This window comes from Peromyscus leucopus, chromosome 1 (assembly GCF_004664715.2).
Source record: "Peromyscus leucopus breed LL Stock chromosome 1, UCI_PerLeu_2.1, whole genome shotgun sequence".
Taxonomy (NCBI): domain Eukaryota; kingdom Metazoa; phylum Chordata; class Mammalia; order Rodentia; family Cricetidae; genus Peromyscus; species Peromyscus leucopus.
This window is the reverse complement of record NC_051063.1, coordinates 104,607,748-104,630,534: the sequence shown is the minus strand read 5'-3', so window position 1 is coordinate 104,630,534 and position 22,787 is coordinate 104,607,748. Positions and strand designations below refer to the sequence as shown.

Here is a 22,787-nt window from a genome sequence, read left to right as displayed (position 1 = left end):
GTCCCTGGAGCCCACGTGGTAAGAGAAGTTGTCCCATGTGTGCACATGCGCTCTCTCCCTCCCCTCTAATTAAATGTAGTAAAAATAAAAAAATCTGAAGTAATGTGCAAACATTGTCTCATTTAAAGGTAATGATTGTGCATTTTTGTAGAAATTTTAAAAAATGGTAACTAGCTTAAAAAGGAAGCAGAGAAATAATAAACACATGAGTCAGTGATGAGAATGCACTATTTAATAATATTACTGCTTTATTATTAATGGATGTTCATTAAAATATTGTTCAGTTCACTAACATTAAGTATTAGTTACTATAAGAAATTGTTCCTTAAAATATGAGTTTATAGTTATTTACATACGTACTTCCTCAGTTTATAAACTCCTCGTAGTGTTTTATTCATTTTTGTTTGTTTGCTTTGTTTCTTAAGACAGGGTTTCTCTGTGTAGCCTTGGCTGTTCTGGAACTCAGTCTGTAGACCAGGCTGGCCTAGAACTCACAGAGTTTATTCAATTTTATATCCAATGTGAAATTAATCATGTCATAATTCCAAAATACATGTGTTTGCTTAATTGAAGAAGGTATTTTTGTGAATCAGCCATCTTTTTCTCCCAGCTAGACCGCAGACATGACAGGAGCACAGCTGGACCTAGATTAGCCATCTCTATGGCAACCATAGCACATAATAGATAGCCAACAGATATTTGCTGAGAACACAATGTGTGTCAGGGTTTTAAGTACTAGTTGACGTCATCCCAAGAGAGGGGATAGAGCTGGAAAATGTCACCCAGTAGTCTGTGGAGAGTAAGTCCTTAGCATACCGTCTTTCACATGTTAGGAAGTCTTACCAGCCAGAGAGAATAATTCCGCTGAACCTTCTGTTAAAATCTTTGCCTTTGTTTTTCTTGTCTCCAGTGCTGAATTATCCCAAGGTCACTTTTGGAATGGATTAGGCTCTCCTCCAGATTCCCCATCTCCTGGGAGTGATGTGTATTGCAGCAGTGACCTGAATGACCCTCAGTATGACCAGAGTCTCCTGGAGAACTTGTTTTACACAGTGCCTGTAAGTCATTGAATCTGAATGAAGTTCTACAAATCGAGGTCACAGCATTTAGTAGCCACAGTCAGGATATTTGCAGGAAGCTATTCATTTTACATATACCTTATTTAATAATAATGATAGCCAGAAAAGAGACAGAAAAGAGCCGTGACACTTGAGTCTGCCCAAGGATACCTAGCAAGTATTATAGCCAGAATCAGATTCAGATTCACCCAAGTGCAGAGCCTGTGTTGCAGTATGTCATATGGCTTCATTGGAGCTCTTCTAAGAAACAGCTAATACAGACATGCCTCTGAACCCACTCAGTATCTGTTCAGAAAAATCCAGAAACATTTCTACTCACAGGTGACAAAACTCTCTTTTGACGCATAAAATAGGAAATTCTTTTCAGGTAGTTCTGCTTTATTCCAACCTTTTTTATGTCAAGCTGCATGATTTGGTTTAGCATCTTCTAGACCAGTGGTTCTCAACCCGTGGGTCGCAACCTCTTTGGAATCATATGTCAGATATTTACATTATGATTTATAACAGTAGCAAAATTACAGTTATGCAGTAGCAACCAAAATAATGTCATGGGGGGTGGGTCACCACACCATGAAGAACTGTAGTAAAGTGTTGTGGCCTTAGGAACCGCTGTTCTAGATGCTGTGCACAGTGAGCCTAATGCTTTCCACCTGTTATCCTGGAGGTTGCTGTCATGCTCCTCATGTAAGCCCGTCGTTTGTTACTATAACAATACCTGAGAAAGGCTGACTTTACAAAGAAGAGAGATTATGTAGCTCATGGTTTAGAAGGCTGAGAGTCTAAACAGCACTGGAAAGCTTTGGTAAAGACCCCGTTGGCTACACCGCCTCATGGTATATATGAGAGAGGGATCATCACATCACCAAACAGGAAGCCATGGGGACTGGGTCCCATCATCCTCCCTTCTTAAGGACTTGCTCTAACAGAACTAAGGATCTCCTCCCATGATGCCTGACATCTTAATGGTCACCGAGGGCCAGGCTTTCAACATAAAAAGCTTTTAGGGACATATTCTAACCATGTCCAGACCATCACACTTGTGATTTTCCCTTTTTTTTTTTTTTTTTTTTTTTTTTTTTTTTTTTTTGGTTTTTTCGAGACAGGGTTTCTCTGTGCTGGTTTGCGCCTTTCCTGGAACTCACTTGGTAGCCCAGGCTGGCCTCGAACTCACAGAGATCCGCCTGCTCTGCCTCCGAGTGCTGGATTAAAGGCGTGCGCCACCACCGCCCGGCTCCCTTTTTTTATGTCAGGAAAAAAAAAAAAAATGACTGAAACACAAGGTAGTTTATTCTGGCCTGGTAGTAAGTTGGGGAGAGCTGCCAAACAGCACCCCCAAGACAGAATGGGGGAATTACCTCTAGCTTGAGTTTTCCTGCCTAGTCCACAGTCAGGACAAATCTTTGTCACCTGCCAGTCCCACAGCCGCTCAGACCCAACCAAGTAAACGCACAGACTTATATTACTTATAAACTGTATGGCCATAGCAGGCTTCTTGCTATCTGTTCTTAAATCTTAAATTAATCCATTTCCATAAATCTATACCTTGCCACGTGGCTCATGGCTTACAGGAGTCTTCACATGCTGCTTGTCATGGTAGCAGCTGGCAGTGTCTCCCTGCCTCAGCCTTCCGCTTCCCAGAATTCTCTTCTCTGTTTGTCCCACCTATACTTCCTGCCTGGCCACTGGCCAATCAGCATTTTATTTATACAGAGTGATATCCACAGCAACTACCTGATATTGCCAAGCAGGAGCATAAGAAGGTTTTAACAGACTTGAGAGTTTTGAAAGGCAGAGAAATGGGCTGTCTTAAAGCAACTTGGGGAGGAAAAGATTTATTTTGGCTTACAGCTCACAGCTTACATCTTCTCTCACTGAGGGAAGTCAGGGCAGGAACTCAAGCAGGGACAGTGGAGGAACACCACTTCCTGGCTTATTTCTCATGTCTCTTTCAGCCTGCCATTTTATACAACCTAGAACCACCTGCCAGGGGTGGCCTGGGCCCTCCCACTTCAATCATTAATCAAGAAAATGCCCTATAGACTTGTCTGTAGGCCAATCTCTCTCTCTCTCTCTCTCTCTCTCTCTCTCTCTCTCTCTCTCTCTCTCTCTCACACACACACACACACACACACACACACACACACACACACACACACACACCAGCACATGGTTATAGAAAGAAGGATCTATATTTAAAAAAATTAAAAAGGATGTTAGGGATATACTTTTTCTGTGTGGTGCTGGTGATTAAAACCTATGGCTTTGTGTGTGTTAGGCAAGTACTCTACCACTTGACTATATCCCAAGTCCAAGTATAAGTGTTTAATGTACTGCAAGAAATCCAGTTAACTAAATGAGAATTTGCAAGACAATGGGCAAGTTAGCACTGGCCCAATGTAGACAAGACCTTGAATTTGAGCCCCAGCACTGGGAAGAAAATTGCGTAGAAAATTAGTTCATAGAATGGACTGACACACTGTGACCAGAGAGAGAAGCGTTTCCTGGCAGGTGAGTAGACATGACAGGTTTAACCAGATGGGGAGCAGAATTAGAGGGCAAGGAATCCAAAGCAGATAAAAAGCTTTAGGGTCTTGGAAGGGGAAAGAGAAACAGAGTTAAAGGTGGAATTCGCATCGAGAAAAAAAGAGTTTGAATTTGAAAGACACTAACTGCTAGGATCCCAGGACTTCCTGCCTCAGCAGTCATCTCTGGTAACTGTGTTATGTGTGGGATAAAGAAGAAAGGAAGAAAGGGTCTTTGCTACACACTTACTAACTAGTGTTCTGTGTGTCAAGGCCTTTACATGTTGTCTGCCATTAATTATGAACTGTACCAAATGTTTTTAATTGACCACTTCACTTACTTCTTTTACTAGACCTATGGAATAGTATTTTCTCTGTCCCCTCCACAGCTGAGGACCGAACCCAGGGCCTTTAGGCAAGCGCTCTACCACTGAGCTAAATCCCCAACCCCTTTTCTCTGTCTTATATTCCATGAAAAACAGCTTAGATAGTTAAAATACAAGGAATTTAAATACTTAGAAATGAAATACAAGGAAACTGGCCTGTGGTGATATACACCTGTAATCAAGCAGGACCCGAGGTTCTAGGCCTGCTCTTCCAAGGCAAATTCAAGGCTGCATAGTCAGACTCAGTTTTAAAAATAAAAACATTGTAAGCTGTTAAGAAGCAGAACAGGAATCCATGCCCAGCCATTCTGACAGGATACCTGTGTTCTTTTGTTGTCCCACACTCCCTTAAGTTTTAAACATGGCTTTAGAACTCCACCCCGACTTCCCTCCCTGACCTCATTTCCCACTTTGGCCTTTACTCACTGGTGTCTCCAGGCTGGCATCCCATCCTCAAACACACCAGCTGCTCCTGTACTTCCCTACTTTCTCCTCCTTCTGGTCCTTCTACTGGGAATATGGGAATGTTCTTAGCCATCTAGTAAACAGCATTCTTCAAAAGGCACTCTAGGAGGAAACCATCTTGACTCTCCCAAGCAGACTTTGATGCCCACAAGTTCACAGTGTCTTATACATAACTTTTATTGTACATCTTTGATGCAGTTCTTTATAAACAGGAACATGTCCTATCTTTATTAACCATATAGCAAAGACAATGAATAAATGAATGGTTTAAGGGCACTAAATAATCCCCCATGCTACGTAAGCAAAGTAACTTTAGAAAATGTTTGTTGATGGAGACAGTGAACCAGTTGATCATGCAGCATCAGGAAGACCAGGGATTTAACATGTTCTGCTCCAAAGGCAACATTCTAGTATTGAGTAATAGTCATAGCTTAGAAATGCAGCATTATTGCTCTATGATTTTAGTTCCTGGAATTCCAAGCTTTTTAACAGCCCAATTTGTACTTGCCCTAATTTATTTTAACCTATAAACCAACTTAGATTTTGATTGTCTTACATCTAACCATTTTTATTTTTAGGATCCCAGTATGTAGCCCTGGCTGGCCTGGACCTCACTATATAGACCAGGCTGGCCTTAAATGATCCTCCTGCCTTTGCCTCCCAAGTGCTGGAATTAAAGGCGTGTGTCACTACGCCAGGCATCTATACTCATTTAAAAAGCAGCCACCCAAGGAAAACCTATGAGCACAAAGCTTTCTTCTTTGATCTTTGAGTTAATTTGTCCTCCTTATCATGGGTCAACAAACTATGCACCCCCAAATGCTGAAAGATGGGAACTGGAGAAGACAAGCTTGAGTAGCTGGGCCTTCCCGAGCACACTGCGTGTTAAATACTGTGTGTCTTCCTTCCCGAGCACACTGCGTGTTAGATACTGTGTGTCTTCCTGAGCACACTGCGTGTTAAATACTGTGTGTCTTCCTTCCCGAGCACACTGCGTGTTAGATACTGTGTGTCTTCCTGAGCACACTGTGTGTTAGATACTGTGTGTCTTCCTGAGCACACTGTGTATTAGATACTGTGTCTTCCTTCCCGAGCACACTGCGTGTTAGATACTGTGTGTCTTCCTGAGCACACTGTGTGTTAGATACTGTGTGTCTTCCTGAGCACACTGCGTGTTAAATACTGTGTGTCTTCCTTCCCGAGCACACTGCGTGTTAGATACTGTGTGTCTTCCTGAACACACTGTGTGTTAGATACTGTGTGTCTTCCTGAGCACATTGCGTGTTAGATACTGTGTGTCTTCCTTCCCGAGCACACTGCGTGTTAGATACTGTGTGTCTTCCTGAGCACACTGTGTGTTAGATACTGTGTGTCTTCCTGAGCACACTGCGTGTTAGATACTGTGTCTTCCTTCCTGAGCACACTGCGTGTTAGATACTGTGTCTTCCTGAGTACCCTGCATGTTAGATACTGTGTCTTCCTTCCCCAGCACACTTCGTGTTAGATACTGTGTCTTCCTTCCCAAGCACACTGCGTGTTAGATACTGTGTCTTCCTTCCCCAGCACACTGCGTGTTAGATACTGTGTCTTCCTGAGCACACTGCGTGTTAGATACTGTGTCTTCCTGAGCACACTGCATGTTAGATACTGTGTGTCTTCCTGAGCACACTGTGTGTTAGATACTTTGGGCCTTCCTTCCCGAGCACACTGTGTGTTAGATACTGTGGGCCCTTTTGAATCTGAAGCCAAATAATTGTAATTCCACCTTCTCTGTTTGTTTTGCATTTTGTAATTCAAGAGGCTAATTTAGTCAATTACAGTAGATGACTTTTCTCAAAAATGAAATTAAAGGGGATTTTTCAACTGATTTCTTTCATGAAGGCAATTTGTGAAATAGAGTCATTAACTTTTTAAGCAAGATTAAAAACAGAATGAATTACTTAGCATATGGATAGTGGGGGGGGCAATCTTTGCACCCGGTTAGGTGACATTGTAACAGCCATTCTGCCTCAAACTATAATAGAAAGACAGACTTCAAAAATCATGGAGATCAAAATGTGGATTTCCTCCTTATAGCTAGGGATCACAAACAAGCTGCCTGGCTTTTTCCACTTGTAAAGACAGGAACACACCTGCGTACACGTGACAGTGGACAGTCAGGACGGTGGTCTCCCTGAGCACACTTGTGTCTTCTTGTTTACTGAATGGACTTAGAGCTTATCTGTGTGACCTGCGGATTGTTTTTGTATACCCGGGAACAATGCGGAGTAAATGCCTGCTCTCAGTTATCTCTTTAAGAGAATGGTGCTTTCGGGAAGAATGGCTGCCTGCTTTTGGAGAACTGATCGTCACTGCTTCCCTGAAGCGAGGTCTTTCAATGCCGTGCCTTCTGTTTATCTCCCCAGAAATCTGAAGTCAGCGCCAGCGATTTCCTCAGTGGAGATGATAGCATGGAGCCTTCTCAAACAGTGACCCAGTCCAAAGCCTCTGGCAGGTCTAAGGTGGTAGGGTCAGGCGAGCACAAGCTGAGGAAGAGGGCAGCTGACAAGAAAAGCAGGTGAGCCTCTGTGAATGCTCGGTGCAGGCGAAAGCAGAGCAGGGCCATTGCCGCAGGGAAAAGGCCTGGATTCGGCCAAGGCTGCCTGCATTACTTAAGTTATGGCAGCTCACTGAAGAATTTCAGTCCCTTTAAAGGTAATGCACAACTCAGCAGGCAGAGGTAGGTTGAGCTCTGTGAGTTCAAGGAAACCAGGTCGATGTCTTGAGTTCCAGGACACCCAGAGCTACATAGAGAAACCCTGTCTCAAAAAGTCAAAAAGTAAAAAAAAAAAAAAAAAAAAAAAGACGATGCATGAGAAGAGGGTTGTGAAGAAAACAGGAGAGTGGGTTGTGTGTGCGTGGACCGTGATCATAGCCGTGTGGGAATGTGGAGAGGAAGGCACCGAGTGACATGGTCACAAGATTAGCAGAGTGGGTAAGCTAGAGTAAGTTAGACTGCCCTTCTAGCCCGCCATGGGAGCAGAAGCAGAATGGGGGTTTCAGACCAGCCTGGGCTACATCGTGAGGCAGACTGTCTCAAAGAAAACAGAGCTGTTCCTACACTTGCCTTTGAAAAGAAATACGTGCTGCTCGACCTCTTTCCTCCTGTGCAGCTCGATTGTTGCCAGCTGGGCCTCTAACTCATGCCTACCTGTCTGTGAACTTGCAGAAGTGTGGTTGACGAACAAGAGCTCTCAAGAATTCCAGTACATGCCCCGGCGACATCACTAAGTGTGGACAGACTGGCGCTTCTGGGTAGAGTACATTCAGTCAGAATCATCGTTGAAACCATGGGAGTCCCTCCAGAGAGTCCACACATGACACCAAGCAGAAAAAGCTTTGCCGGGAAACCACCAAAGCCAGCAGCAGCAGCAGCAGCAGCAGCAAAAAAGCGGTATATCTAAATAAGAAAGCGAAATGGCTTTGGGGGAAAGCGTGGCCGATAATAGGAAAGGTGTAACTCGTTTTACGACTTGTTTCCATGTACATTTTCCATCAATAAAAGTGATTTGGAGTTCCCAAAAATGAGGGTAAATCTAGAATAAAGAAGCTAGGTTGGAAACCATTCTTACAGCTCTTACAGTTATAGCAAGAGAGACAGGCACCTAAGATGCCTGTCTGTAGCATAGTACCTCAGGGGCCGATAGATCAACCTCAGGGGCCGATAGATCGACCTCAGGGGCCGATAGATCAACCTCAGGGGCCGATAGATCAACCTCAGGGGCCGATAGATGGTTCATGTTGAACGTATGGTGGGTGCTCTAAGTGACCTCTGAGGCCATGCAATCCTGGAAATGGGAACTTCAAAGAGAGAGAGGCGGAAAATACATCCACTTTTTGTTTAGTTTAGTTTTAGATTTTTATATATCTGGGTGTTTTGCCTATTTGTGTACCATGTGTGTGTGGTGCCCAAGGAGGTCAGAAGAGGGCATTGGATTCCCTGGCACTGGACCCATGTGGGTGCTAGAAACGTTACTTGGGTTCTTTGCAAGAGCATCAAGTTCCCTGAACTGCTGAGCCATCTCTCTAGCAACACACACACACACTTACTTTTCTTAAATCATTGTTTTTTCTTGCAGCACTTTCTTTGTGGAGTATCACTTTCCTGTGGGCTTTTCTAAAAGTGGACTGACAAAGACAGCTTTGATCACTGAGGTCGTGCGACTCGCCTCCAGTAAAATCACAGATGGAGGTAAAAAGCGTGCTGCTGTTCTGCTGATCACTGCCCCTGACCAGAGTGCTAGAATTAGAAGTGTGTGCCACCACCCATGGCCTGGTGTTTGCTTTTTAAAATGGTCTCACTATGTAGACGAGGCTGACCTCCAGCTTTCAGTCATGCTACCTTGGCTTCCCAAGTACTGGGATTTCAGGAATGTGCCCCATGCCTATCTGTAGATGGTATTGTTTATAGTAATGTCTTAGGGTTACTATTGCAATGGGAAGACAGCGTTTATTTGGCTTATATGTCCACATCTTAGCCATCATCAAAGGAAGTCAGGACAGGGACTTAAACAAGGCAGGATACTAGAGGCAAGAGCTGACAGTAGAGGGGTGCTGCTTACTGGCTTGCTTCCCATGGCTTGCTTCCCATGGCTTGCTCAGCCTGCTTTCTTATAGAACTCAGGACCACCTGCCCAGGAGTGAATCTACCCACAATGGGCTGGGCCCTCCCCATCATTCACTAATTAAGAAAATGCCCAGCTGTGACAGTGGTGGTGCACACCTTTAATCCCAAGCACTCGGGAGGCAGAGGCAGGTAGATCTTTGTGAGTTCGAGGCCATCCTGGTATACAAAGTGAGTTCCAGGAAAGGCGCAAAGCTACACAGAGAAACTCTGTCTCAAAAAAAAAGAAAAGAAAAGAAAATGCCCTACAGAGCCCTATCTTACTGGTCATTTTCTCAGTTGAGGGTCCCACCACTCCAGTGACTATAGCTTGTATCAAGTTGACAGAAAACTAGCTTGCACAAGTATAAAAGTTGGTTTTTTGTTTGTTTGTTTGTTTGTTTGTTTTTTTCTGGAGCTGAGGACTGAACCCAGGGCCTTGCGCTTGCTAGGCAAGGACTCTACCACTGAGCTAAATCCCCAACCCCAAGTTTTTTGTTTTTATGTAGTTGATTTTATCTAATGTAGTTGATTTTGTCTATTTTTTCTTTTGTCCCTTATACTTCGATATTGTCTTTTATTTTCTTTCTTGTTGTAAACAAAGACACCAAAATAATATATATTCCTGTAACCTAATATTACAGTTGCTCTTATTTTTTTAATCACGTTTTTTAAATTTAATTTTGCTGTGAAGTTGGACGTGAGGGGCACCAGCAGGTGTGGAAGTTCAGCACAACTTATAGGAGTCAATTCTCTCCTTCTGGTGTGGGCTCAGGAATGGAACTCAAGTTATCAGCCTTGGCAACACATGATTTTAACCTCTGAGCTGTCTACTCGCCCTACAGCTGCTTTCCTAATAGAGTCTGCTTTGAAGACTGGGTCCTCACTTTGATCATACCAAACACTAATTGTGTGATCTTAGCAGTCACTTTTTGTCTTTAGGCCACTCTTAATATAAATTAGACCATGTATTTCATGATCTCTTTCAACTCTAAAAAACTTTCTCTAAGACATGGTTAGCAACTTATACAGATTTCTTCCATTGCCACAGTCACTCAGTACTAAAAAGGCTTTGAGGAACAGAATTTTATGATTGATATAGTAATTATGAGGACATGTGCCCAGGTAGGAAGGAGCAGTCTTAACACCATATTGCAATAGAATTCAGTTTGTTCATTAAGAACTACTACTGTACCCATAGTCTTATTTGTCCCCTCAATTGACCTTCCTGGTGCCCAAAAGAGGTATAAGTGTTACCATCATTTTCCTGGGTGTAGCAGCCAGAGAAATTGATCTCATGGTGACTGGGCACAGGCCTTTTGACCTGTGTGTGGATGAAGACCCATATTCTGCCTAAGAGTAATGAGAAGGTGAGAGTCAAGAATTAAGATTGCCACAAATGAACAGAGAAAAGTAAATGAAAACTGGCGATTTAAAAGAGTGAGGACTCAGTGCCAGAATCTCTACATAACTGGGCTGTTGATGAGAGTTCTGCAGACCTATTAAAGAAGCCCAGAAGTGAATGGACAGGAAGGAATCTTACAGGTGACAAATGGACCCCAAGTAATAGACCTGAAGCTGAAGCACATCTCCTTTGATTTTATTCTCAGATTTCTTATTTCCTAGATGAAGCTGCGTATCAGTGAAGACAAACTAAATGCCACTGTCACTTCACCTTTTACAGCAGAAAGCCCTGGCTATTCACAGAAGGCCTCTACTCCACCTGACACAGCTAACTAGCATGAGCAGTTGATACTCCATCTGAATGACAGCCTGAGTGTCTTGTCTGTTAGCGAGAAAGTTAGCTTACTTTTATTACTGGAATTTTTAATTTTATTCTTCTATGAATTCATTTCTCCCTAGGCTTCCCCCTAGTTAATCTCCTTTTTCTGTTGAGTCGCTTGCCTACCTGATTTTCAAAAACAGTCATGTTTGCTAGGTCATAGTAGTGCACACCTCAATCCCAGGATTAGGAGGCAGAGGCAGGCAGATCCCTGTGAGTTCCAAGCCAGCCAGGGCTACACAGTGAGACCTGATCTCAAAATAAATAAACAAACATTTAAAAAAACACAATGTCTGGCAGGGCGGCAGTGGCACATGCCTTTAATCCCAGCACTCAGGAGACAGAGGCTGGCGGATCTCTGTGAGTTCAAGGCCAGCCTGGTCTACAGAGCGAGATCCAGGACAGGCACCAAAACCACATGGAGAAACCCTGTCTTGAAAAACCAAAAAAAAAAAAAACCCACAGTGTCTTGGCCACGGTCTCCTTTTATATCCTGGTTCCCGTTTGATGAGCATTTCTCATAGCAAAGCTGAATAGTATAACTCCTACAGCCTTTGATTATACGAAGTCACACTGAATTCCTGAAAGAACTTGAAAAGGGCGGGTAGAGTCAAAGCAAGGATTAATGATGGCTGTGGTTAGTTTGTGTGACCTGTGCCTGTTTATCTGTTCTCCTTCACAGTGGTGAAATTCCAGCAGCGATTTGTGTGTCCAATAGAGTTTGGTGGCCCAATGATAGAGCACTGGTGGAATTCTAACCTCAACTTCCAAATTTATGCAAAGAAACCCCCACAGAAAAAGGTAAGTCATTTGAGCCTTGCCGTTCACACCAGGCATTTTCCTAGATAAACGAGATTTCTGGGATCTAGTAACACAAATGTTACTATGCTCAATACTATCTTCCAGCACACTGTCAAATCCAATAATGGCAACAGCTCTATGAATTAAGTACATTATCGCCTTCATTTCCTAGAAGAAGAAACTGAGACTTGTGTTCAGTGACTTGTCGGAGATTCCCACTCTAACTCTGCTTGCATCTTGCAAGTTCTTGGTCTATTCTGGTCTGGTCTGGGTGTTTTTTTTTGTTTTGTTTTGTTTTGTTTTTTTTGAGATAGGATCTCATTTATGTAACCCAGGCTGGTCTTGAACTTGAGGTCTCCCTCCTCAGCCTTCTAAGCACTAGGATTGCAGGAGTGTGTCAACCACAGCTGCCAGAACCCATGTCCTTGACCTTCTGCTGTGCTTGTTCACTGCAGGGCAGTGATAGTATCTGTGCAGGCATTTCATGTGGGCCTTAGTCCCTAGAGTACCCAGCCCACACCCAAAATAATAAAACTGTAGGTAGCGATTGTTCAAATAGTTCCCGTTTAGAAAGTTCACTGGCAAGTGTCCCCTCCTTCAGTGAAAGAGCAACCCAGGTGATGAGACTCTGTCTCTGGTGTGAATAGGTGAATGCACCCCAGAATATAAACAGTACAACCTCTTAGAAAAATGGCAAAACAGGAAGAAGAAGGAGTAAAAATCAGACTTGTTCAGTCATGAGGAAACTTCAAGACAACCTCAGTTAACATTTTAATTACATTGCATTTCCCTAAACCTAGTTCATGGCTTTTTTCTAATTATAAAAGAATTTCACATTTTTTTTTTTTTTTCCGAGACAGGGTTTCTCTTGTGTAGCTTTGCGCCTTTCCTGGAACTCACTTGGTAGCCCAGGCTGGCCTCGAACTCACAGAGATCCGCCTGCCTCTGCCTCCCGAGTGCTGGGATTAAAGGCGTGCGCCACCACCACCCGGCCCAAACATTATTTTTTATAACTTGAAAAATGTTTTTCCATTTGAATACCAACGACCAAGAAGGCAAACTTTGCCTACAACCTGGCATAGTGGCACATGCCTTTAATCCCAATACTTCCAAGGTAGAAGCAGATGGAATTCTGGAAGTTTAGAGCCAGGCTGCCTATGTAGCAAGTTCCAGGCCAGCCATGGCTACACAGTGAGACCCTATTTCAAAAGCAGAAAAAAAGAAAAAAAAAATCTTCTATCACTAAGAAATAGCTATTGTTAACATTGGGATTTTTTACATTTAATATTTGTGTTTAACTTATTTATTTACTTTGTGTGTATGTGTGTGTGTGTGTGTGTGTGTGTGTGTGTGTGTGTGTGTGTTACTAAGGATTGAACCTAGGACCTCAAAAGTGGTTGCCAAGTTCTCTATTACTGAACCCCAGACATCTTTTTACTTTTTATCTTGATCAAGCACTCAGTAAGTTACTAGGCTGGCCTTGAACTCACTTTCGTGCAGGAAGATACCGAACTTTCTATTCTTCCTTAGCTTCCTAAGTAGCTGAGATTACAGACCTGTAGAGCTAGGCCCTGCTAACATGCCTTTCAATTGAGCACAATGTGTTACATAATTTTGTATGTATCTTTTGTTTGTTGGGGTTTTTTTTTTATTTAACATGTGTCATGGGTTTTTTACTTTATTTTTCTTTTAATGAAATAGTTTTCCACATAATTTAATGTTTGGGGAATTATGTATTTGTGTTTAGATAAGCCTCCTTGGGGCTATCTTAATGGTATCTGATCTCGTCTTCCAAATCATCTTATATTCCTGATTTTCTGAAAGAATGGAGGGTTGGGTTTGGGTGGTGGTCTTGCCCAGCGACTGCCTAAAAGAGGCCACCTTTTAGGTGAGTTTTCCATGGTGCTGGTTTGGTTCGATTCTGTATTTAGACTGGAGGGATACTGTCTTATCTGTCTCCAGTTCTCTAGTCCGTTAGAGGAAGTTAATAGCTTTTCCAGCAGCTTGGCAGTTGGCCGGAGTTGATGTCAATGGCATTCTCAGATGTGGGGGAGCAGTGGAGACACCTGTGACGATGAACTGTTGGGTAAATTAAGCACACCTAACTTTCTGGCCAGTTCAATTGCTTCTTTCATATTTCCCATTGCCGTTCCGTTTTAAATTGAGTTAGATCAAGTGTGGGGAAAGCCTGCCTCCATGCAGCTGCTGTCCAGTCCAGTAAAGGGAGGGTTTCCCTCTGGCTACATCTAAAATTTGTTTAAGACCTTCAAATTTATTATTCAACTTTTATCAAAGGTAACAAGTGTTGCTCATATTACTGTAAACCTTTAGTGACCAGCAGTGGTGGAGCGTGCCTGTAATCCTAGCAAATGGGAAGCAGAGGCAGGAAGGAGGGTTTCCTGGTGTACATAGCAAGTCCAGGACAGACAACGCTACAGAGTAAGACCCTATCTAAAAACAACAAAATCAAATCTTTTGTGAACTGGTTGCTTTGGTGGCTGCCTGTCATACAACTATATGAATATGCTAAAATTGAATTAATTGTTATGTATTATTAGACCAGTGGTTCTCAACCTTCTGAATGCTGCAGCCCTTTATTTAATACAGTGTTGTGGTGACCCCCCACCATACATTTATTTCATTGATACTTCACAACTGTAATTTTGCTAGTGTTATGAATTGTAATGTGAATATCTGCTATGTGACCCCCCCCCAGTGGGTCAAGACCCACGGTTGAGAACCACTGCATAGACATTTAGTTGTTTTTGGTTATTAACTACTCTTAACATGCAATTTGTGCATAGCTTTTCTTCTAGCTTGTTCATGTGACAGCCTTTGCTCCTTTGTAGCCTCAATAGCATCAGGCATATCGTGTGATTTTCTCAGTCTTAAGACATTAGTTAATGAAGCTTACTGAAGAAATCAGTATGCAAGAACTAAGTTTTACTAGAGAAAGATGCTTTTTTGTAGCTTATGAAGTCCTCTGTAATCTGTGTTTTCTAGGCGAAAACAGTAAAACCCAGAAGGGAAAGAGAAAGCTTTTATGGATATGGTGGCATTGTTGGCCGCCTATTCTCTCACAAGCCATCACAAGCTATCACTTCAGTTAAAGTCCCCCGTGGCTCTCCTTAAGCTTTTCTTTCCTTATTCTGTCAGCCAGAAGTCATTGGATCTGCATCCCTCCCTTTGCGTGCTGTCATTCAGTCAGAGCTGCTTTCTTTCAGTAACCAGCTTCCAGTGCAACAGGAAGATGGCTCGTCTTCACTTGGCCCCCTAAAGGTATGTGGGGATACATCCAGAAAGTCACAGGTATTTCCTGAGCATGACCCTGAGCCTAGCACTGAGACTATAGCTGTGAACAGGAAAAGCAGGTCTCCGCAGTGGGGAGGCTTCTGCTGAAGAGCAGTAGAGTGCCTTGAAGGCAATAGATATGTACAATATTGCCAGGGAGGAAACAGGAGATGGGCAGACAAGCCCTCTCCAAGGAGCTGGTGTCTAAGGTGATAGTTGAAGAAAAAGAGAAGAAAAGTCAAAGCACATATAAAAGCCCTAAGGATTTTTACCACTGGATAGCAAGCAAGAGTCAAAGGATAGAAAATAGAGTTGTATACATAGGAGGTAAGAGTGAAATTCACGTCTTTTTAGGTCAAGGCAGTGTTTAAATTTTGGCCTGTGAGTCAAAGAAAAGACACCAGAGCATTGGCATGACATCTTATTGTCAATTTAAAGTATTCTGTGTAGACAGTACATTATAGGGAGTAAAGGGAAAATGGAAACGCTGAAGCATTCGTCCTGGAAAGATGCTGGATGATGCTTAGACCAGATTTGCAGCAGGGAAGGAACAAAGAGAAGCAGCAGTGTGCGCCTGCTGGAGTGAGTGCTGAGGTGCCTTAGAGAAAGGCTCCTCCCTGTGTTAGCAGCCTCGGGATGTCTCAGATAGCAGGATTTGAATACGGGGATTCAGTACAGCTTCGTTTGGAATCACATTAAGTTTTCTGGTTTGGTTTTGGAGACAGAAATCTCACTATGTAGCCCAAGCTGGCCTGGAACTCACTATGTAGTACAAGCTTCCTTTCAAACCTGCAATCCTCCTGCCTCTTAGCCTCCTGAGCACTGGCCACCATGCCCAACTCTAGTTTTTCAGTTTTGGGAATTTCCATACTCATGCCCTAAAACATTCTCCTCACTCCTAATCACCCAAAGGATAAAGTGCAAGGCTTCAGTGTGTTACCCGCTTCTCCTTCACCTTCCCTACCAATAGTCAAGTCAGACAAATCCAGTACAGGCATGTCTAACCCATAGCCCAACAGGCACGTGACCCAACACAAAACGATAAACGTACTTAAAACATGGGGGCTTTGTTTGTTTGTTTGTTTGTTTGTTTTTGCATTGTTTTTATAGCTCCACTGCCTGATGCTCACTCATGGATTTTATACATGACAACAAGTGGTGGTGTTGAAAGGTTGGATCACTGAAGTGCCATGCTTGTTCATGCTGCTGTTCCCCAAGCCACCTTGTTTACTGAAACAGGGTCTCCCTATGTAGCCCAGGTTGACCTGAAACTAATCATCCTCATCCAAGTGTTAGTTCCCACCTGTTTGCTCCATTCTTGACTACGAAGTTGAAGTCTTGAAGGGTAATACATTGGATAGATGAACTGGAAATTGTTTCTGTTCTTGCCCTACAGCAATGGTTCTCAACCTGTGGGTCGCAACTCTTGGAGGTTGAGTGACCCCTTCACAGGAGTTTATATCAGATACTTAGGTTACAATTCATAACAGTAGCAAAATGACAGTTATGAAGTAGCAATGAAAATAATTTTATGGTTGGGGTCAGCACACCATGAGGAACTGTATTAAAGTGAAGGTTGAGAACCACTGATCTACATGGTAGGAACACTTAGCTTAAAGTGGTGATTTCTAACTTCATGTTTCTAGTGCTGTTGTTTTTATTTTTTTCCTCCAGCACTGGAAAAAAAAAAAAAAAAAAAAAGGGTGGAACTTGGAGCTTTGTGCCCGTATGTACTTGCTCTACCACAGAGCTTCCTCCAACTCTCTGAGCATTTACTGGTTGACATTATTCTGCACAATGATAAGGAGGAGTTACTGTCCCTTTCCAGGTTAATTTTGTGTTAGTGTGAACTGACAAATTCTTACATTATTCAATAGGTTATATAATCTGTTGCTGTTACTAATTCTGTATTAAAGTGAAGGTTGAGAACCACTGATCTACAATGATCTAATTCTGACTTGGCCAGTAGGAGCTTCTTCAGCAGGAGTCTGTCAATTATACATGTCTTCATCATTTTCTTAGCATTTCCTTATTTTCTGGTACAAGATGATTTTCTGGGATGATTACTTACCATCTTATGCTGGTAAGTAATCTGCCTGGTTTCTGTTAGTCTGGCAAATTGACATATATATATATATATATCTGTTAGTATTTGAGGATGGATGGATGAGTTCATTCTTGTTTGCTATCAGCTCCAAAGTTCTGATTCCAGTTCTACGAGACATTCTTACTGCTGCTTCTCCTTTTGTGTTTTCTAGGTCACCATGGAGCTTGTCTTGGGCAACAAGGATTTCACTGGTGTCAGTGCTAAGTTGAGTAGCAGCACCCAACATATTCCACTTTCTGCTGCTCCAGGTCTAGATATGATACTACCAGAAACACTCCAGGATACAACCTGTACCAAAAATCCACAGAACTCAAATCAAATTCATGAGGAAACTGCAAAGAAAACACAGAATTTAGTGCTCCCCAACCCAAAGTCCGCAAACCCTATAGCCTCAGATTCCTCAGGCTTCATGACTATGCCAAATCACAGTTTAGTCCATCAAACAAACGGGTCAAGCAAAGACAATGCTTTACTATTACATGTACTGTTGATGGTGCCAGATGGGAAAGGTTTTGTTTCTGGAGAGCCAGAGAAACCACCACCCTGCAACGTTTATATAAAGTGCAAGCTCTTCAGCACAGAGGAGGTCACCACGTCTGCCATCTCGTGGGGCACAGCACAGCCTGTCTTTAATTTTTCTCAGGTAACTTTGTGTGTTTCCTGTCGGTTTGTGGTTTATGGAGCAGGAGACAAATGTCTCCTAATTATAATTCTGTCTTAAGTGTAGAGTTTCATATTGAAGAGACTTTGGGAGCTGTCAGTGTGCTATGTTGATGGGAGGAACTGATACTGCCCAAAGTTTGGATCTCTGTTTGTTTCTGCCTGTCTACCATTGTTCTGTTTGCCTAAGTCTGTCTACCATTGTTCTGTTTGCCTAAGTCTGTCTACCATTGTTCTGTTTGCCTAAGTCTAGCGTCTATTCCTTCTTCTTCTTTTAGAACTATCAGTTAAACTCCCCACCTTTCTCTTATCTCTAAGCTCTTCGGTTTTTTAGTTATCTGTTTTCTCTCATTTATTCTCTGTTTTAATATCCATCTCTTGATTCTTCAGTAGAATTTAGTGCTGGTGCCTTTTTTTTTATAACACTGATGATTGAACCTAAGGCCTTGCATGTGTTAGGCAAGCACTCTACCACTGAGCTCCATCCACAGCAAGCCACTCTGGTTTTCTTCCTGACTCGCAGCTGATCACGTTCAGTCTTCAGGCCAAGAGAAAACCTGGCTCATTTTCCTTGGGAAGGGTGGGGTACGTTTGGCAGGCACCCCTCCATTAGGAAAAGGGTGGAGGCCCCAGCACCTTCTCCTTCCTCTCTAGCTTTAACTGTCAGGCCCCCACCTCTGCTCTTGCTGAATTCTGATCTCCCTGTTCTCCCATGGACACACGCTTCAGCTTCATTCTGTGAAGGTAACTTCCAAATCTGCACTTGTGTGTAGGTCAGACGTTTCCCTCCAGGGTCGGCTATGATTGTCGGCCGAACAGCAGCACCTGGGTGTCTCCAAAGCACCGTCACACTACATTGCCTAGCATGTACCAGATAGTCAGTAAGGCTGTGCAAATGAAAGAATTCAAAGATGGCCTACCACTTGCATTCCTTCAAATAGGTGGCCTCTTACCACTACTATTAAATGGATGGAGCTCCTCTTAGCTGTAGATCCCTAGTTCATCTACTAGCTAGCTTATTCTAGAATAATTTTACATGAAAAATCCAGATGAACAGCTGGCTTTGTTACTTGCTATGGCACATGTTAAACAGGAGGTGTTTGTTTGTTTGTTGCATTTGATTTATTTTATTAAATGTTGTCTAGGCACTGGATTAGCAACCCTTTGACAAAGGCTTCAAAACTCTTTCTCCAGGCTGGAGAGACGGCTCTTGCTAAGAATATGCAGTGCTCTTGCAGAGGACCTGAGTGTGGTTCCCAGCACCCACCTCAGGCAGCTCACAGTGGCCTATAACTCCCAGGCCTCCAGCCTGCTTGCAGATACCCACACACAGACAATACACACATACACCTAATTGAAAATAATTGTTTATTTTAAAGCACACATACCATACAGCATGATTTAAAAGTGAATCACTTTACCTTAGAGAGAAGTTGGGTGAGTCACCATATTTGACATGCCTGACGACCTTCTCTCTGTCCCGACATGAACCCTGTCGTCAGCTACTGTTGGTAGCTGTCTTTTTGTGTGTGTTAGTCTCTTATAGCAGACTGTTTCTGTGAGGACATAGACTGGATTTTACATTAATATCTTCAGCATAGTACTGTGCATGCTCATAGGGGACTTTCAGGAAGCACTTTTGAATAAAAGTATAAATTATTGTTTTAATGGTGGAAATTCTTTTTCCTGATTATTCTCCCCAGGTGATTCCTGTCTCTCTGTCTTCCAAACACCTGGAAAGACTTAAGAACAATGTGATGATAATTGAAACTTGGAACAAGGTGCGAAGCCCAGGACAGGACAAGCTGCTCGGACTGGTGAAACTCCCCCTCCATCAGTTTTACATGTCATTCAAGTAAATAGGACCTTTTGGCGTATTCTTTATTCTTCATTTTTACCTTTATATAGACTGAAGAGGAATTCTTTGGGTGTGCAAGCGTGACTAGAATCCTCTGAAGGGCCTTTCCCAGTTTCACACACTTCTTGCTCTTTCTCCTGTGGGAAGCTGCCACCCAGACCAGTCCCTTAGCTTCAGGAGCTTGATAAGAACCTTAGGACTTTAAAGCCTTTAACTTCGTAGCAGCCTGCGATGCAGGTGTAGAAGAGTGAGTAGAGAGTGAAAGGGGTTACACTATCTGTTGTTACACTAGCTATTGCATAAGTCGTCAGAGCAGAACCCGGGTTCAGAGGAGTTACACTATCTGTTGCATAAGTCGTCAGAGCAGAACCTGGGTTAGAAGGAGTTACACTATCCATTGCATAAGTCGCAGAGCAGAACCGGGGTTCAGAGGAGTTACACTATCCATTGCATAAGTCGTCAGAGCAGAACCCGGGTTAGAAGGAGTTACACTATCTGTTGCATAAGTCAGAGCAGAACCCAGGTTAGAACCAGATAGCCTGGCTCCTTCCAGCTAATGGTTGACTTCTCCATCATCAAGTGGCAATATGGTTCATAGCAGCTGTTCTCCAGATTTCTGTAACAAGTTGAGATTTGCTAACTATTTGTACATCTCTTTAATAACTAGTAAAACACTGGTGAACTTGAAAGTTACTTCTACTCATACGGACTTCCTTTCTGTTTGATTCAGAGTGTGTGGGGCGTTTACCCACCACCCCCACAGCTCCCCAGAGTTTTCTTGAGTGCGAGCAGCAGGAAATATTAGATAGAAGGATTTATTGCGGAGAATCTTGTGGATATAAACAGATAGAAAATAAAGGATAGCCTCGAGAGGGCCTGGAACCTTTTCCAATGGGCCCCGACTGTCTCTGCCCCAGGATATTTATGGAGACGCCAAGGGGTGGAGCAAAAGACCTCCTCCCCGAGCACAGCAAGTGCAGGCCATCTCAGACACCTGCACTCAGGCCTGTGGTCCTGATCATCCTCTATGGGGACCTGCTGGGTAAAGCCACGAGGAACCCGAGAACGAACTCCCACAAGAGTGCAGGTTTTTAAGTGCTTTAGCACTAAGCAAGGCTCTGTTGTAAATTTTGCAAACAACATTTTTTGTTTGTTTGTTTGTTTGTTTTTGTTTTTGTTTTTCGAGACAGGGTTTCTCTGTGTAGCTTTGCGCCTTTCCTGGAACTCACTTGGTAGCCGAGGCTGGCCTCGAACTCACAAAGATCCGCCTGCCTCTGCCTCCCGAGTGCTGGGATTAAAGGCGTGCGCCACCACCACCCGGCTACAAACAACATTTTTGTGTGCATTATCTCACTAAAGCTTCACTATAACCTCATGAGGGGTCATCATCATGGTCCTTATTGTAGCTTTGGGAATTCAGTGTCTCTGGCTTCTTTTTCCTCATCTCTAAAGTGAGGGTGTTGCTGGGTCACTATCTCACTTGTGGAGCAGTCATGAGGCTCTAGTGAGAAAATGCATGGGTTTGCCTTGCAGGAATAGGTAAGTACTTATGATGGTAACATTGAACATTGAACAGGCTGAGGAGGAGTACTGCTGAAACCATAGCTGTCCATATCTGTTCTAGCCTCTCAGCTCACCACCACCCAACCGCCGCTAACACACACACACACACACACACACACACACATCTCACACACACCACAGATCACACACATACACACATCACACACACACACCACACATACACATACACCACAGATCATTCACACACATACACTCACACCACACATACATACACCACAGATCACACACATACATTCACAACACACACATACACACACACCACACATCACATACACATACACATACACATACTCAGATCACACACACACCACCTCTTTTTAGTGATGTAATTCATCTGACTTGTTATTCTTCCTCACTTCCCTTTGTATCCCATTAGCGCCCATCCTTTGTTGATGGAAGACAAAACAACAGTAGCACCAACTACCGAGCATTTCCTGTGAACCAAGTACCTCGGTTGGCATTTACATGAGCTGTCTCAGTCAGTCCTCACAGCTCCTTTGTAGAAGTTTCAGAACCTATAGTTCACAAATAATCGGGCTGTGAAAAGTCCAGTTGGTGATTTAAGCCATACAGCATGTACATGGCAGCACCAAGTATTGGTGAAATTATTAAGGCCACTCCACGTAGTTAAGAGGGAGGTTTATTTTGTGGGGTGACTTACAAGTGAAGGGATAGGTAACAGGGTCTGGGAAAGGTGTAGTGCAGTCCGGCAGTGTTCTCTGGAAAACTCCACTCGGTCTAGCTCTAGCTTCCAGGGTCCAGGAACCAAGAGAGCCCACACATCCAGATCTCGGGTCTTCAGCGTCCTCTCTCAGCCCCGCCTTGTTGGCATGAGAGTTACCTAAGCCTCAATGGGGGTTGGAACTTCCAGGTCGAAGCTGGAATGGCTACCCACTACAACCAAGAGCCAGGCTGGTAAAAGAAAATGATTCAGGTTTAGAATCAAATAGTTCAGGACTGGAGGTGTAACCAGTGGTAGAACAGTGCAAAGATAAAGTCAACTGGACCGTGTGGATGGAAGCAGGGGGATCCAGGAGCTTCCTTCTGGCTAGCCAGTCTTGCTGAATTGATGCTTCAGGTTCAGTAAGAGACCTTATCTCAAAAAATAATATGGAAAGCAATCAAGGAAAAAGTTCACATCAGCCTCCAGGTTCTGTGTGCATGTGCATACACATGCACACGATCCAAACTGCACATGCATATATATAAATTAGTTAAGAGTAAAAAAAATGATCAGAAGAGTCAATACCTGAATCCCAGATCAACTTGAGTCCCTGCTGGCTATGTAGCCTTAACTAAGCTACTTAACCTTTTGAACAAGATTTCCTCATCTGTTAATAATGGATAATACTAACTTTTGCAGTGTAAATGGGTTAAAAACTCTATGAAAATGATTAGTGCTTCTGTGTAGTTAATGCTTAGTAGATGGTAGATATCATTGGTACTGTTCTCCGATCTTATTTCCAGACTGTGGGATCTATACTTTTCCTAGTTGACCACATTGACTATAAAATAATGCCATTCAACAAGCCCCCTCTGAAGTACTGTTCCATTGCAGACACTGGACTTGGTGCCATCATGCTACAAAGATAAACTAGACTCACTCACA

At 43.1% G+C, this 22,787-nt stretch overlaps 1 protein-coding gene across 1 annotated transcript in view; it reads left to right on the top strand.

Moving 5' to 3' along the window:
- Positions 1–22,787, top strand: part of C2cd3 (C2 domain containing 3 centriole elongation regulator) — a 118,299-nt gene that overhangs the window by 32,392 nt on the left and 63,120 nt on the right. The window contains 8 exon segments of the mRNA XM_028877526.2: positions 911–1,058; positions 6,858–7,009; positions 7,661–7,885; positions 8,571–8,683; positions 11,560–11,678; positions 14,835–14,957; positions 17,228–17,719; positions 19,440–19,591. Coding sequence (XP_028733359.1) covers positions 911–1,058; positions 6,858–7,009; positions 7,661–7,885; positions 8,571–8,683; positions 11,560–11,678; positions 14,835–14,957; positions 17,228–17,719; positions 19,440–19,591 — 1,524 coding nt within the window.